This window comes from Limanda limanda, chromosome 11 (assembly GCF_963576545.1).
Source record: "Limanda limanda chromosome 11, fLimLim1.1, whole genome shotgun sequence".
Taxonomy (NCBI): domain Eukaryota; kingdom Metazoa; phylum Chordata; class Actinopteri; order Pleuronectiformes; family Pleuronectidae; genus Limanda; species Limanda limanda.
Window position 1 is genome coordinate 21,677,533 of NC_083646.1, and position 18,698 is coordinate 21,696,230.

The 18,698-nt window shown below is 41.2% G+C and overlaps 1 protein-coding gene across 1 annotated transcript; it reads left to right on the forward strand.

Moving 5' to 3' along the window:
- The first annotated feature begins 203 nt into the window (after positions 1-203).
- On the forward strand, positions 204-18,082 carry sim1a (SIM bHLH transcription factor 1a). Its single transcript, XM_061081925.1, has 11 exons — positions 204-378; positions 4,786-4,865; positions 6,334-6,423; positions 6,500-6,608; positions 6,705-6,790; positions 8,224-8,423; positions 8,531-8,637; positions 9,017-9,164; positions 14,147-14,318; positions 16,267-16,660; positions 17,364-18,082. Exons 1-11 carry the CDS (start codon positions 204-206, stop codon positions 18,080-18,082), a joined length of 2,280 nt encoding a protein of 759 aa, XP_060937908.1.
- The last annotated feature ends 616 nt before the right edge of the window (positions 18,083-18,698 follow it).

The following is an 18,698-nucleotide window of genomic DNA, read 5'->3' on the forward strand; positions in this document are numbered from 1 at the left end:
CGGAGCGACGCCTCGGTCCCTCGCACACCTCCAGGAATTAGACGGGTCCTGCTCGGGAACACCTGGAGACATGGGAGGACTTTAGGCCGAGCGGGAGGCAGCAGCTCCGGTCCTTGTGAGCAGGAGAACCCCGCTATGAGACACCCGGACTGGGAGTGACAGAGGACAGGTCAGGCCCAGTCTGTTGAACCCCAGGAGACGCCATGAAGGAGAAATCTAAAAATGCCGCCCGGACCCGACGGGAAAAGGAGAATAGTGAATTTTATGAACTGGCCAAACTGTTGCCGCTGCCCTCCGCCATCACCTCCCAGCTGGATAAAGCGTCCATCATCCGGCTGACCACCAGCTACCTGAAGATGAGGATAGTCTTTCCTGAAGGTAACACAGCTCAGTGGGGAAGACATATTTTAAAAACATCTTATCTATATAATATTATGTGATTATTGTTATAATTAGCAGAATGTGTCTGGATTTAAAGAAGCGTAGAGAAGAGAGTAATATTTCATTTTGTCTGGTTCTCCGCTGTACTTGTGGTTCTTAAGCTTCTTTTTATTACCTTATATTATGATTGTATATATTCATATACATATGACTTAATGTAACATATATTTTATCGCCTATATATTTTTAATAATTTATTTAAGGGTATATGTTGCCTTTGTTTTGGTAAGAAAACCTAATAAAGGCTATGTTTAAAATTGACAGGCCTGTCAGTTAAGTGAGATTTTAAAAATATATTTGGTTATAATTATGGTTAATCTATATAAAGCCATCTCTAAAATGAAGTAAATGTAGCTTACTTTTGAATAATAGATTATATACTGGGGTGTATTAATCTGACCATATTGCATAACCTACCATTCAAATATTTGTCACTGGAGTTTCATTAAAATCCGTCATATGGCTGTGACAGTAAAAATACGTTTATTTAAAACGATATGAAAAATGGTCAGAGTAATGAGAATCCTCGCTCCCTGCTCGCACGGAGTCAGCAGCAGAAGTCTCCTGTGTGCAGCCCAGTGATGGGCTGTCTCTCCGGGCCCCTGGCGGCCCCTGGCAGCAGATTATCCGTGATGAGCTTCCATCCTGTCTCTGCTGCAGAGCCGCACGTATTAGTATGATGTGCACATCTGATCCCTCACAGTGAGGATCATGGAGCAGGTTGCTGTGTGGAGGGAAAGTGGGGCTGACAAAGAGCCGTCAGGGAGAAAAACAAAGGGAACATGAACACTGAATCCTGTGTGACACTACTGTGAAGGCCACGTAGAACACCAGATCCTTCACAACATTATTGTCAGATGTGACCTTTAATTATTTATCTAATACTACACAATCACTTCATCACATCAAATTAACAGAATGCATTACATCAGAAAATGATCTAAATGTAATCCTGCAGGATCCATGCCAGCAACTGAGTATCTAACCTAGTAAAGGTTAGGATGTGAGCCATATGATTATTTTAAAAACTATATTTAAAAATCAGCTATAAATATTGTTACACAAGTATTCAAGTCAATCTGCTTGAAATTGACCTTTTGGGTATTGAGGCTACATGGATCCCGTAATATCCAGAGATTAAACCTTACACAACTTAAAATGCAGAGTGATTGAAAGACACATTCTATTAGATCACAGATTTTATGTGGCAATAATCCGACATATGTAAGTGTATATGATGAAAATCCTGGGGCACACACAGCTCAGACTTTCCTCACTGGGGACAATTGTAGATTTAGTGATAATGCTCTTTTGCATCTTGCTCCTGAATCCATTATATGCTGCAGTCAGTGCTCATAGCAGGCAAGTGTATTTTGCATGGATAACACTAATAAATGTGCTGAGCTCTGCTTCTGGGGACTCTCTGGCTCAGTTCTCACAAACCAGTCATCTACATACTGCATTTCTTGCAGGACTGCGAGATGTCTGGATGTCACACTGTGCTGTTTCACATTGGTGGGGACATAAGCATGCAGGCAAAGCTCTCTGAATAATTTAAAGGATAATGGTGCTGGTGCAGACTGCTGGGTTTTACATGTCCTCTTCAGGCTGTGTTGTGTTTTCCCCATTAAATCTCCTCAGCTGCGTTAAAGGCTGCAGCACCTCTTCACTCACCTTTTAACTCCAAGCACACACACACACACACACACACACACACACACACACACACACACACACACACACACACACACACACACACACACACACACACACACACACACGCACGCACACACACATCCTCTCCTCCACGAGCCACGTGTGAGGACTCAGTGGAGAGAGATTTAGTTGTTTGGTGTAAGTGGGGAGAAGAAAAGCTCTTTTTTGCAATGAGATGCACCAAAGGATATTTTCTTTTGTATTCTGTGATTTTAGTGTGTGTGTGTGTGTGTGTGAGTGAGAGGTGGGGTGGAGGTGAAGGCAGGCAAGACCTTTGACCTCAGCCATGTTGTCCATCTTGGGTGGAATACATGACATCTCACACTACAAATATCTTAGTAAGTTCTCTACACCAGAGCCAGTAAAAGAGATAGTTATATTTACTCTGTATTCATGGCTGCGTATTTGTGAAATTTAATGTATATTTATAGCTAGCTTGATAACCAATGTAACCAGTCTATTATATTATGTTAAAACAGTTTATTTAGAATAATTACTAAGGGAAAGCATTGCACTGAAGATCAAGATTAGATTTGTCTCATGTTGAGAATCATGTGTGATTTGTATTTCAGGATTTTTGTAATGTTGAAATCCCACATGGAGCTTCCCCCCCCATCAATGTTATAGCTACTGTTAAAACACACATTTTCAATTTTGCCACAGCAATATGTTGTACCCCAAAATAATAATAATAAAAACAACAATTATGATAATAATAACACCAACAATAATAATTATACGACTACTACTACTACTACTAATAATAGTTATTATTATTAGTAGTAGTAGTATTAGTATTATATATAGTTGAAGGATTTTTCAGTGTGACAGACTGTTGACAAAAACAAATCATTCACCATGAACGAAACATTTATTTTTGGGTTCCCTCAAGGTGTGTTGCTTCATTGAATGTATTATTTAATTATCTGTTCATTTCGTTAAACAAGTGATCTATTTGTTTGAATATTTAATGATAATATGAATAACAATTATATTATTAAAATGTCCTACCTGAGGGACGCGCGTCAAAATGAGTCAGATAATAATCGACGAGAGAAAGAAAAAGTTAAATTTAAAAAGTCCTGTTCCTTTTACTTAAGGACTAATGTGCTTTTCGTTTGAACAGGTCACAGCGACACCATGACTTTAACGCGCCGGGTCACTAAAACACATGCAGGTTTTTTTAAGAGTTAAAGGGAAAAGGTTGAAACCACCGCTCCTGATCATTAGTAATAATAATGATAATAATAAGATTTAAAGCTGGAGCTGCCTGGTCGTGTCACGAGCCCATGAATAAATCAATCAATAAATAAGCCTCTCACTTGAGGAGCTGTGATCCACTCCGTGTACTTATACTGTATCAGCAGTATTTTATTTAAGTATTGCGTCATATCAGCGTTAGAGACACATTCAGTACTTTCGTTCGTTTCCTGCAGCGTGAGATAAGTTTGACTTTAAATCTCTATGAAAATCAGCTTCAAGGTTTTTAAATCAACTTCGTTTTGTCAGTATCATAATTATTATTTGGTTGGTGTGGTAACATACTGACGCCTGTGCGAATCCAGCAGCACCAACAGATATCTATAATAATAATAATGACAATAATAACAATAATAATGCTAACTGAAGGGTAAAGTCGGGAGAGAGGTGTCCTGCAGTGAAATCGATCTTTAATCACATAAACGGCACATTTGTCCGTTTTCTGGTTCCTGCTTCACATCGATCGCTCGGTGATGGGATTAGGTGAAGCTGTCACTCGGCTGCATGCTTTATTCACATTCATCTTGACACTTGTATTTATCTATGACGTAAAAACGAAAGACATGATTTTTTTCAGAATGGCGTGTGCATGTGATATGGACGGTGTGTGTTTTGGATGCTGTGTTATTAATGCAGCCATGAGGCCCGCCGCCTGTTTGCTCTGCAGAGCGGGATTTACATGTCAATGTGCTGCTGCTCCTCTGCTGCTTCACACCCACCACATGTTAGTTTTGCTACCGTTGTTAAGGGGTTTGTGAAAATATCTTCACGCTACAACATTTGCAACGATCCGGTTCGGAAGTCCGCTCCAAGTCTATTTTTAGTGGCGGGGTATTTTCGGAGCTGCAGGCGGAGTTCACATTTAACCTGTGATGGTCCGAGCTGTCCTCATTTTAAACCTGCGGGGCCTGTTTATTCCCCCAGACACTGGTGTACCCACACTATGAATAGCAGTTGTTTATTTAAGCATACATTTTGATTAGTCTCTGGATATTTCTCCTTTTCCTGACCATGAGGCCCAGTTGAATGGTGTGTGTACAGTCTTTAAATTAATTCACTAATTGTTTTATGAGGAAAAAGGAGTAATATTTGTGTAAATCATAGAAGCTTATGGGGCAGTGTAACTATTATTTGTTCTTAAATTCACTATAATTAAACATTCAGCCGAAGTGATAAAATGTATACTCCAATTATGAATCTATGGTTATTAACAGCAGACATTTGGCTATATGGGCTATATTGTACAATTCGATCATGCTTTACCTGGTTTTCAATTCAACATATTGTTTCCCTTCCTTTTTCACTGTTAAATAAGATATAGTGTTTCTTGTGGTCTTAATGTTTCCTGTGTGTTCGTGGTGTTGCCAGGCCTCGGGGAGTCGTGGGGCCACGTGAGTCGCAGCAGTCTGCAGGGAGTCACCCAGGAATTAGGCTCCCATCTCTTACAGGTACTAACTGCTCTACATCTGAGGATTTACACTGAAAAAACACACTGCAAAAAAAAAATAAACATGACAGTTACAAAGTCACATAAAGGGCTCTTAATTGTTCATTAAAATGGTACAAAAATCTCCCCCCTAACAAGACATGTTTTACTTCAGCCATAGAGGCTGTGTTTGTGTGATTCAGTGGCTGCTGCCATCTGCCTCCTGTTGCCTTCATTCTTGTGAAGAGTGAAATGAGCTGAACACATTCATGGTCACGCACAGAGCCTCAGTCTGTCCTGCAGCCGCTCTCACATCAGCAACAACACAATGGAGCAGGGCTGCAGTGCTACAGGCCAAACACAGCCACAGGGCTACAGGCAGAAGCCAGGAATAGGCAGAGGGTGGCCAGTGCCAGTCATGTTCCCCCATCAGGACGACAGGACTGTCAGAGTCACAGGGCCATAGGCTGTCTACTCGGTCTACAGAATATCCAAACAAGGCAACAAGATGGCCAATGTAGGTCTATTGTGATGTTTGCTGCTCAGTGGGACAAGTGGCTACATGCTAGCCAGAGCTGCTGTGGAAATAAGCTGTTTGATAAATGAGTGCTTGACAGGTAAAGATTATTATTATCAGTTATAGTTCAATACATAATATGAAAGTAGAATGGCACCACATTTAAATTCACTAGATCCAGTTTTTTATTTAAGTTCTGCATCAACTCATACACACTTATAAATAGCAGTCGTCTAAACATGTCAGATTTTTTCTTTTATCAAGAGCCATTAATTATTCTTTTATAAAATCCATGAAAGTTGAAAAACACTATATCTCATAATGTTAGTTGAATCAAGTTTTGTGGTGATCCTTCCAGTAGTTTAAACATAATCCTGCTAATTAACAGAAAACACAACCTCTGAGGTTATAATATAATATAATAAAATATAATATAATAGAAATGGTCTTCTTTTCACACATTTGTTATATAGGCTTCACTCCGAATTTGAACAAAATGAAGGTTATATTGTTTGTATATATGTTATACATAAATGTGTATATACAGTATGTGTGTTTGTGTGTGGATTTATTTATTGTTGAATTGTTTGATTGATATAAGTTGGGTGGATAAAATATTACCAACAACTCTCAGTGTAACAGCAGCACAGACTACAGCTACTGAAATTACTGAAAAATTGAAAATTCAACACAATTTCAACAAGAAGTAAACAGGCAGGATTTATTCTAGATTCATGGTTATTTTTGTTGTTTTTTCATTTCCTGCCTTTTATCAAAAATTATTTTGTGATGATATTACAGTTTATCAGTCCGTGTGCTGTAACAGTAGCCCTGCACAGTTTATAGTAATAATAATAATACACTACAGGGTATTCACTTTGTACTGGGGAAAGGAACCCAAGACAAGCACATACTTTTGCTGTATATTTGTCAGTAAATAACTTTGTAACAATAGTGTTATTGTTTGTTTCAGACATTAGACGGCTTCATTTTCGTGGTCGCTCCAGACGGGAAAATAATGTACATATCAGAAACAGCATCAGTCCACTTGGGCCTGTCGCAGGTTGGTTGAACTGAACTTCCTCTGGTGTGTTGGGCCTCGTCTGTCCCAGCTCTGACGCAAGTGTTCATTTCAACAGGTAGAGTTAACAGGAAACAGCATTTACGAATACATCCATCCAGCAGACCATGATGAAATGACAGCCGTCCTCACAGCCCACCAGCCTTACCATTCACACTTTGTCCAAGGTAATCAACCACAAAAGCATTGTGCTGTGTACGATATGGACTCATCATGCAGCATGAATAACATTTCCCTTTGCTTGTTTTATTATTTCTCTGCAGAATATGAGATGGAGCGCTCGTTCTTTCTGAGAATGAAATGTGTCCTTGCTAAAAGAAATGCTGGTCTCACATGTGGAGGCTACAAGGTAATAGGGATGTTCTCTTAATGTGTGTGCGTTTAATTCATTAGCATAGATGGCATGTCATGGTCAATGTTAACTGAAATCATTAAATCAATTTAAAATATATTATAAAATACTAATATACAAGGGAAACCCTGAAATAAATTTGTTGTAAATTCATTTTTTATTTATGGGAATGTTTTGGTTGACAGTCCAAATAGTTTGCTGGTCACTCTCCACGATATTTAGGTATATTTTAGGATAACAACAATAAAAGTGACCGGAGTCGTTGTCACATGAACATTTTACTAGTCTCTGTGTTGTACCAGTGCTAATTACAATGTTGGTGGTCGTAGAATTGTCAAAATCCATCGATTTTATGTTCAGTGTCTTTGTTTAGACTTTTTTTAATCTCCTGGCAATACTCTTACAAGATTAGATGTTGTCTTTTGAGCACAATTGAAATGTGGCCTATGGGGGAGTTAAAAAAAATGTTGGCCAAAATAGTGAGGGATCTTTCTCAAGTAAAGATGATTTTTTTTTTCTTCGAGAGAAGTCGAACTCCAGGTCTCATTAAGCCACAAGCGTGAATGGTCATGTTACCAGATTAATCAGGGTTTATCCTCTGAAGACTATGAGTATCATGGCAAACTTTACGTCAGTCTGGTCAGTTTGTTGCTTTGGCTCCGAGTATCTGATCGATAAGGTTGTCAAGGACTATGGACACGAGAGGAGATTAAGGTGATTGTTGACCATGGAAAGAATAGTTGGTGAACAATTTCAGCAGCAGAAGAAGTTTGCTCAATTGTCTGAACTGCAGACGTTCAAACTTTCCATTTATTTGAGCTTTTGCAGGAACTCTGGTTCACTTGGGCTTGTAAATTGATTTGATTGTTTTTTCAGCTGTAGCAGATACATTGTGTGAGGCCGGGCTCCGTTTTCCAAAAAAGAAAAATTACCAACACATGTGTCTTGTTCCTAATTAATCATTTTTTAAATGGACATGACAACATTTTGACACATTGACGCTAACATATTTTACCACAGGGAATCCCAACAAGAGACAGGTTATTAGCTGTGTAAACATGTATTATATGTTTCTGCTCTATTTGAATGATCTGAGCTAATGGTCTAAAGCTTGTGGTGCAAGTCGTTCGAGGACAAGTCCAACTGGACCTTTGCTGTTCTACCTGGGGCAGATAGCTATTATAAGGGTGGTTTAGCCAGGTAGTAAGAAAGAACAGGTCTCTGCAGAGGCAGCTGTTTTATTTTTAGCTCACTGTCTTTTTGACATGTGTTTTTTCCTGAGCTCTCTGCATTTATATCCCTGCTTACCTCAAAATTGTTGAGAATTTTTTTTACAAAGCAGAAAGTTTGTCAGTTCAAAACCCACTTGACTGTGTATAAACTGATATTTATACTTGATGTATTTTCCTACCCGATGTATCTCTGGCCAGGTGATCCACTGTAGTGGCTACCTGAAGATCCGTCAGTACAGCCTGGACATGTCTCCGTTTGACGGCTGCTATCAGAACGTTGGGCTGGTGGCGGTCGGTCACTCGCTGCCACCAAGCGCTGTCACTGAGATCAAACTGCACAGCAACATGTTCATGTTTAGAGCGAGCCTGGACATGAAGCTCATCTTCCTCGACTCACGGTAGGTTCTGTACCACAACGTTCTGTGTTCACTTATGGATAAATCTTGTCTGTGGGGTTGTATGCAAGTGTTTGTGACCCCTGAGAATGTGTGTGTGTGCTGCTCAGGGTTGCAGAGCTGACTGGCTACGAGCCTCAGGATCTAATAGAGAAGACGCTCTATCATCACGTCCACAGCTGTGACTCCTTCCACCTGCGCTGTGCTCATCACTTGTGTGAGTAAGGTTTGTTTTACCTTCCTACAAATTCTCTCTCCCTCTCCAAAAACACACACACACACACACATAGACAGTACAACAGGCTATGTTGTGTTATGATATGGTTACATAATGGGATTCCATAAAAGTGGTTACTTGGTTGGTTTGTTGGTTGATTTTAGTGTTTATAAACATGAAACAGCTCATGTATCATATAATGTAGTTTCATTAAGGCAGTATTTACAGTAAGATAATATAAAGTCTTTCAATGTTATATTTATCCAATTTTAATCACCTTTTCTGTAATTTGCTTTTGTTTGCTTTCATTGATATAGTTCAATTTGTCCTCAAAGTAATCACTTGTTGTTATTTCTTTCCCCTCTGTTGGTCTCTGTAGTGCTGGTGAAAGGTCAGGTTACCACTAAGTATTACCGCTTCTTGGCCAAGCAAGGTGGCTGGGTCTGGGTTCAGAGTTATGCAACCATTGTGCACAATAGCCGCTCGTCCCGACCTCACTGCATCGTCAGTGTCAACTATGTTCTCACGTGAGTATCTCTATCTCTTCATAGATTTACTACTGAACTCCGGGTAATCTCCAGACATTCTCTGGAGGGGCTGTATGGGAGAAAGCAAATACTCCAGAGAAAGTCCGAGTGATAACCGCAACTGCTGATGATGTTTCAAACACACAACAGAAGCAAAAACGGGAAAAAAAGATGCAAATATCATAGGCTGAAAAATTGGTTCCATACCCGTAGAGGTTTAAATAGGTGACATCCTGCCTCTGCCTGCTGCACCAGCCCTCACCTGAACGCTCCGGATTCCTTAGTGTGGACATTCTCCTGAGTTCTGAAAAACGGCTATGAATAGTTACACTGTACTGTGTCCACACTCTGCAGTTTATGACACTGTCATGACTCCTCGTGTCTTTGAGTAGCTGCTGCTTAGATACTCTGACTGTCTTCCAGTGAATTTAAGGGTCAAAAGATCTCTGTGCACTGATCCGACCTCTGGGCTGATGAATAATTGTCTGTGGTTATAAGAAGTCAAATCAAAGGAGTTGATTGCTCAGTGTGTGAACCTTGTACTGTGCTAGTTACAGCTCTCTGCAGATATCAGGCCGAGTCAGGAAGCACAAATAAGAGGAGGTGATGAGTGGATTTTTGGTTATATCATCGTTCAACCTGAGTGGATTTCTGTTCTCTACTTAGTTGAAGCATGTGGTGCTGACAGTCCTTAGCTATGTGGGATAACCTGTGTGTTTTGAATGTAGGATTGCAAGAGGTGCACATATTTTGTTATTAATGCTCATCTTGCATACAGAGTCCTAAAAAGTATGCGGTTTACGTATCAATATATATTTTCCCTCGCTTTACAAAGTCGTTGACTTGTTTATAAAAATGTGTCTAAAATTAATTCTTACATCAGCAACAGTTAATTGTTCAAAGAAACCAAACTAAGCTGAATACCATTTTGTCAATCTAGTGATAGGATCACAAATTTGAAAGCTCACTACAGACAGCCTGAATCCCTTTTGTATATTCATTGTTGATACAGAGTATCAAAACTGAACGTGTATTTATATGTCAATAGTTTAGATTACAGCTTTATAGCAGGTCTGTGGAACAGTTTTGTATTTGTGTCTGGACACTGGGACTGGAGTGTGATATGACTGAAGTGTTTGCAGAGAGGAGCAATTCAGATCTCGGTTGTGTGTCATTCTCTGCTCTGATAAGATAATGAGTATTGATACCAGAGATTTACACAAACAGTCCCCGTGAAGCAATTAACTGGAGGTTAATTGGAAATATGACATGTATTTGTTGAAGGCAGGTCGGCAAAAACGTTGTCAACCCACCTTTTAGTCTTCATTGTTGTAGACTGAGTGAGAAACAAAGGAAATTATATTATAATTATGATTCTTTTAGGGAAACCACAAGTCTCCTTTCTACCTTTGATGCGATGAGACATTCCTCTTCTATCCCTCTGTTGTGTGCCAGCTTTGTTACTAAGTTTGCTCCGAGCGCTCATGTGTTGGTTGTTACCTGTGGCGGCCTCTCTGTGCTGGCGTCAGTCATCTGGTAGAGTTTATCTAAGACTGGCAGCTCTGCTTGCAGAGTATATAAACAGAAACTGAGGCTACACTCAGCGGCTTCATCCTTCATCCTGCATCAACTGTCCAACAGCACCGGACTGCTCCATAGTACAAACAGCTATTTTACACCCTCTTACAATAAAATCAAACTGTAATCACGGCAGCGACTCTACATGCAGGAGCCACACTCATATTAGCAGGCGAGGGCCAACATTTACTTGGCTATTATGCCGTTATTTTATTGCCGCTGATGTGTGTAGTTCCCAGATGTACAAGTGAGTGTGTGAAGGAATAAAGCCTATAAAACCCTCCACTGAGCAGCGCGGCTGGCTGCATTTAAAGGCAGAGAACAGCTTGACACACATTTCCTCCACCTCCTACATCAAATCCATAACGGCTCTGTGTTTATGGCCTTTTAATTGATAGGCTGTAAACTTGATGAGTGTTTATGGGCTCCGGCTTTCTGTCAGGGGAATGAAGCCTTATTTTCTTCCAATCTCCTAATTTGAGATGCAGTATGGACCGAGCCACGCAGTGATGGTGGAAATGAGGGAGTATGTTTCTTTCTTTTTTTTGCGTGATACATGAGACAAAATACAGTTGGAGGTAAAGTGTTGTGTGGGCTTGTTATCAGGAGCAGAGGAGGTTTTCCCGGCAGCTATAGTGTGGATAACACAGGTGATAAGGGCACTTCACCTGCATGTGAACCCCCACTGTGTGTTCAGCTCTGATAACCTCTGCACCTCCTGCCCCGGGTCTGTGGACCTGCCACTGCTACCACAGCCTGGCAGTGATTTAGCATCTCGTGGGGTAAAGGCATGTCTGCAGCTGAGGCACGTAACCACGTTTTATTTGACTCTCTCAACAGTTACACTGTGTGTTTAATCAGTGCTGCTGCGTTCTATTCTCTGCTGTCTCTCTCACACACACACACACACACATACACACACACACACACACAAACACACACACACACACACACACACACACACACACACACACACACGCACACACACAGGACATCCAACTCTGTTCAAGTGAACACAATGTAAAACACTTTTATTAATAAATCAATATTTTGACCTATTTAGTGAGCTGAACAATGTTGACTTTATATCTAAACCTGAGAGTTGTGCTGCCCTGAGGTTAAGACAAAGGAAATCTGAAGAGTTTTGAGTTTAATTAGTATGATAACACGGACATGAAGTTCACAGTTTTGGTTCAAATCTATAACTGAATAATTTTAAGTTTACAAAGATAAAATATCAGGAGTCTTACATATCAAATAATGCAGATATTATTAGTTAATTCCTCAGTCAGTTTATTTGCCTACATGGAGACAGAGTAGTTCAGTGTTTTTTGTGCATTAACCTGCCTCACTAAAGTGCACCTGCTGGATCAGATGGAGCCACACAAGCTAGAGCTTCCGTCCTCCTTCTGTCCAAATTTGTTTTTATTTTTCCTTTACTTTAAAGTCAAAGCACTAAAGACTGCTCTGTCTTAAGTGGTCACCAGGTGTGTGAGATCAATGAATGTATTGACCTGAGCGTATCCATAATCTACCAGCAGTCAATTCTATGTATAAATGATAGTCTGAAAGTCTGAAAGTGAAACAGTTTGTTGACAGACAATTCATGAGCAAGATAATCAGCTGCTTCAGTCATTGTTCTCTAAATGCTGAGGAGAGGTGCTTCACTGATCCCTTAGACATCTTTCTATGTTACAGTGGATAAACAATGAAGGTAATGGTATCACACAATTCTCTGTTGTAGCGACATTTAAAGCTACACGTATTTGTAGTTTCTCCAGGGCAGAGCCAAATAAATATAGAAATAAGTCCAAATCCATACATTTCTGTTTTCAATCTCTCCAATTACGATTGTTGCTCAAGGTTCACAATATATATCTTCATACATAAAGGAAGGAATGCACTGAGAAACGAAATTCTCTTAAATATGTTCATAAAAAGCTGCTATTATAAACTATATATACTGTATGTATACGTGTGTGTGTATATATAATTTACCCTTCCTTAATTATTTTTAAATAATTATTGTTAGAAAACATCATTAGTTAGAATGAGTGGTTATTTTTTGCACAGAAACCTCACTTGAACTGAAGGTGTACAGAATTGAATATGTCATTGTTCTGACCTTAATGTGTTATAAATAAAGTTGGTTTTTAAGGGTAAGTTCAGTTGTATTCTCTCAGCGCTGTGGTTGCTCGCTCCTTATGAATCCTCTTTCATATTTTTCCTCGACTTCTTGGTGTTTTCCGTCGAGGTTGGAGTGGTTTTGAGAGAAATTTCTCTGACTTTGTAAGATCTGCGGCTCAGTGCTCGTTGTCAAGGATTCTCTGAGTGTGTGGACGTCTGCTAGATGGATAAACAGCGTTGTCATGGTGGTAAAGAGTCTCAGATGCTTTAGAATCTCCTGCAGGCTCAGTTGAGATCCGATGACTATAAATTATATAGCATGTCATATGATTTTCATACTCATTCAGTGAACCCTTTGACCTGTCTATTAGAGACATCATTTGTTTTTACCTTCATGCATATAGACATGTGTGTAAAATTCTTTTTCAAAACCAGTGTTCCAACTGGGAAAAATTATCAGTATTATTCCAATGACACATGTTTAACAAAGGCCAAAGTTGATCTTGTGTGACAGTATCACAGTTAGACAGCGGGACTTGAATGTGATGTTTAAGCACTTTCTCCAAACGTAACTGACACAAATCCTATGAAATGTGTCTGCTCGTTATGTGACTTTGTGTTCTTGTTTGCGTTGAGACAGACTGAGACAGGAGGGAGATGTGTGTGGAAAATGGATCACTATTTGTCTCAAGTAAACCCTGTCCAGCTCTTCTGTTGTCTCAAACTCGATTCATCATCCATTGTGAGATCTGTAGAACACTTAAGCGAGAAATCAATTCCAATTTCCCAGTAGTGAGACGTCCAAGCGTCTCCTATGGGTCTGATTTAGCCAGACATAGCCTTTAATCTCTCAGTGTATTTGATTGGACAGCTTTCTCTCTGTAGAGTGTTTGTCGAGGGCCTTGCTGAAATCCTTCTGGTAAAACAAGCATCCCATCAGCCGTCCCAGCCCCCTTAGAACACCCCCACCGACCAGCTCACACTCACACACAAACACACAGGACCACAAACACACATCTCTTCACACGGTGGCCTTCTCAGCACCATGATGAGGCTCTAATTCCTAAACAGATGTTAAAGGATTTTTGTACCTGGAGGAAAACGCAACACGTAGGTACACGTGAGCTGTTTGTGTTCTTTAATAAACAGCACGTCTGGCTGGGGGGGATCTGTCCCTGTGTAATTGTGGACTGTATTAAATCTGTTTCATGCAAATGCAAAATGTCAATGATATTGCCGTGAATTCACCACATGCAATCATATGCTTGTGTTTTTAGGGAGACTGAGTATAAAGGCCTCCAGCTGTCTATGGACCAGGCTGCGTCCAAGGCGTCCTTCCCCTACAGCAGCAGCAGCAGCGCGGCCAGCAGCCTCACGGACAGCTGCAGGACGCCCAAGAGCAAAGTGGCCCGGCACAAGACCAAAGCCAGACTGTCCCCATACACACAGGTGAGGACATATGACAATGACATGTAAAAAACACAGTCTCAGTTGAGCTTCATCACAACTCATGGAATCGGCTGAATTGGTTTGGGCGTCTGATCAGCATGTTTCCTCGAGGGTTAATTTCTCCCATATGTCTTGAAAACACTTCAGGATCAAGTAACTGAGGGAGGGGATGATGATTGGAGCAAAAACATTGACAGATGTACTTTATATGGAGGTGAAAGTGAGCACACCCATAATGTTGGTAATATTCCCTCATTGCACACCACTACTGCCAGAGTGGTGAGCCAATTGTAAAGCCAGGAAGATGGTGGGCAAACTGTGATGGATATTTACAACCAACAGTTTTGGTAATAATTCTATTACCAGGCTGTCTGACTGCTCATGTCGTGTAAAAAAGGATGCTGTATTACCACATCTTAGCAATTTCATTATTGAACACCAATAGACACTTCTTAGTCTCCTCTCTCCCTCTCTCCATTATACAGTATAGCATTATGAAAGACCATAATCGAAGGATTGATAGGGACATTGTATTCAGGGCAGTTTGTTGGGATGTTTAAAACATGAAGAAATAATAAATGATTCAATAAAGAGGTTAAATGAAGTAGGTAACGAAAGGGAAAAAAGGAAAAAAAAAAAAAATAATTACTTGCAGTCTCCTTTCTTACATTTTTTTTTCGAATTCAGCTGAATTCATTCACAGACATTTATGGGTGTCGCTGGGCTGATCTCCGTCATGACAATATTCATAGCATCACACTGTTAAGCAATTTGTCTTCAAAGTAAAAGCATAGTTTGTTTTGTTGTTAAAATGCTTTAAATTGAGCCAAATTGCAGAGCGTAATTTTTTGAAAAAGTGTGAACTTGGGTCTGAAGATTGTCTTGTTTGCTTAACAGATCTCAGAAAGAGATGAAATGCAATGTATGAAAAAATAATATCTGCTAAGTAAATCATTCAAACTTTTATATAAATCATATACACTTTTTAACTTCACTCTGACAAGGAATAATTCTGAAGTAGCTCTGGAGCTTAAACACAGGACCAAAAAAAACAGCCCACTCCAAACAGGCAGGATTATAACAAGCGCTGAACTAGTGAATATTCAAATACAACAACAACAAAATGGTAATTTAAAAAAAACAATGGAAAACTCTTAAACAATAAGTTCCCATAGCAAATACAGCAGAATATAATTTTAAAGAACTGGATATTTTGTTCCAAGATTTCAACTTAAGATTCTCCCTGAAAGTCTTTCCTTATGCTCTTGGATTTTGAACCCACAGCTGATTGATGTTACCTCCCACACACAGAACAAAAATAATTTACTGATTAGTGTCTTTGTGCCCTTTCATTTCCTCTTGACCTCTCAAATACATATTGAAGTATTATATTTCATAGCTGACATTCTCAAATGGTGAGCTCATCTGGACAAGATGTCTTGATTCGTGGTCTGCAGTGAACAAGTGTAAAAAATCACAAACTTGCTCAGAGGAGCACTTTGCAGCTCAGAGAGTTCAACACTTTGTTGTTGTGAAGCTGTTTCTGTTTTTCATATGCCACGAACAATATGGGGAAAATGTATTTCTGGATCCAAGTGTGTCATGTGACCTACGATTTGACCTACAATATGCAAATTTGTCACAGCCTGGCACTGTCTCCCAGGATCAGGCTGTGATTTGTAGGATGACAAGTTCGAGTAGAAGCCATCGTGAACACCAAGCACCATAATCATGTATCCAAGTGTGATTAAGGCACGCGCATTGTTATGACAAATTCTGACAAATAATAGAAGAGATATTTTGTAATGAACTTGTATTGGAGCCCTTGGTGGTGTCATCGTTCTCCACAGCTACTTCTGTAGTTAACACCTATGATGCACATGTCAAACTTGCAGCAAAACAGTGAGCTCTTCAGCTGCTGATGAGTTTTCTTCCCATCTCACTGCAGTATCCCAGTTTCCAGACGGAGCGCTCAGAGTCGGACCAGGACAGTCCGTGGGGCAGCAGCCCCCTCACCGACTCCGCCTCCCCTCAGCTGCTGGAGCAGAGTGAAGGTCTGGACGCCTCCTGTGTGTACAGGCAGTTCGCCGATCCTCGCACGCTTTGCTACAGCCCGTCCGAAGAACAGCGCCACGCACACCTCAACACACATGGTCAAGGCCAGCGTTGTGAGCAGGCCCGATGTGAGGCCGGGCGCTACTTTCTTGGAGCTCCTCCGCCCAGCAGCAACGTGCTGTGGGGCTCCAGCAGGTCCATTCTACCGCTGAGCAAGAGCTCCCTGGAGAACCACGATGGATATGACAGCAGCATGCCACACATCACAGCCATCCACAGCTACAATGGTCAGGACCCAGTCTACATTTACACTAATGTGTTTTCTATTTCAAACTCTGATCTCAAGCAATATCTGTCCAGATAAACATTTTTAGCTCTGTATCAGAAATGATATCTGTCCATACTAACCCACCTGAAAACACCATATCACATGACCATCACATAGACTGGGCATGAGTTGTAACGGATAAAAAACAATCAGGAAGCAAATGTGGGTGATGACATCATTGTTCCTAAAAGCCCCAGAGTTTTCAAACTAAAATGAAGAAAGCAGCTATGCTAAAAGTCTCAGTTTTACGGATCTGAAAAATCTTTAAACACAGCAAAAGTTGTGCATTTTAAACTAAAACATACAACAACTATATTAGCTGTTTAAATATATTCTTATTTTTAGATGGAACCTACTGACAGCCAGTGTTCTGTGCTGATGTTCTTTTACCTTCGTCATATCGATAGACCTTTATAGTTTGGGGATGTTGAGTGGTCATGGTGTCTCAATCCATGACAGTCAATACAGATAACACTCACTTATTGCATGATATGGTGCTGTTGTGTGATGTATCAAACATAAAGCGTGTTTTAATGTGTTCAAACCAAAGAACGCTGCAGGATTAGGAGGAACATGTGGAAGCCAAGAGCAGCCATGGCTTCCAATGAGGATAAGAATTCTTGTTGCCATGCACTGACAGCTTTCACTGTGTCCTCCTGCAGGCCAGGGCCACTGGGAGGAGGACAGTGTGGTCAGCTCTCCAGACGCAGGCTCAGCCAGTGACTCAGGGGATCGCTACCGAGCCGACCACTACCACTGCAGCCCACAGGAGCCCAGCAAGATCGAGACGCTGATCCGAGCCACGCAGCAGATGATCAAGGACGAAGAGAGTCGGCTTCAGCTGAGCAAGGGTCCTCCAGATCCCCCACTGGGACCAGCCAATGGACTGCCCAAGGGCACTGGTCCGTGCTTCACACCCGAGTACCCTCAGGGGCCCCTGCCTCTACAGTCAGTGGTGTGTCGAGGGCTGAGTCAGGCGATCAGCCCGGCAAATAGCCCCGCCCCTCTGTCCAGGCTCAGCAGTCCAGGATCGGAGCGCCTCCACAAGCCTAAAGACTACCTCCAGACAGACCTGCCCCCCCTTTCTTTGCCATTACATCACCCGCTGAGTCGCCCGGGCCCCTGCTCAGCTTCTCCCACCCTGGCCCCGGCCCTCTACCCCTCCCACGCCCACCCGCGGCCCTATTTGGACAAGCATACAGCCTACTCGCTGACAGGATATGCTCTGGAGCACCTCTATGACCCGGAGAGCCTCCGGGGCTATTGCACCTCCGCCAGCTCTGGCCCCACCCATTACGATATGACCCCGCACCTCCGCATACCGGCAGAGCAGACGCCCGGACACAAAGGCACCTCTGTCATTATCACCAACAGCAGCTAACGCTCAGCTGACACCCACAATGGGACTGCAGTCACATGGCCTGAGCTGGTTCGCTTCATCAGGGCTTTTTTCATTCTGGATCCTGTTTGCTTGTTTTTCCATCAAATTGATCAACTCTGATCTCAGTTGTAGCTTCATCGTGGAGCCAAATTTCCACAGAAAATTTTGCAGAAAGTCTGCAAAAGAAAATCAGTGCATTTTTCTCTACATGGGAAAATATGTGAATATTCTCAAGAGGGAACAGCAATCATGTAATTACAGCTGTGCCTGCGATTCAGCGAGATAATACGGATTCAGTGCAGAACTGAATTTATGTTGCTTTATTTGTTTCTTCAGTCCGAGTCAGACACAAAATTCTATAATCAGTCCTGAATAGACTAAGTTATAGATTCATATCCCAAAAAGGGTGAGACCACACCTGAACCTGAACCAGAACCAGTTTTGATCTGAATAAATTAGGCACAGCCCAAAGTGTGTGTGACATAAACTGACCTAAAACAGGTCTAGCTCACCTGAGCCACATGGGTCTGTACACAGAGACCTAAGATCCACTGTAATTCTGCAGTACCCCGGTCTCACAGTTAGACTGAGTATAACCTGTGCCCCAACACAGATG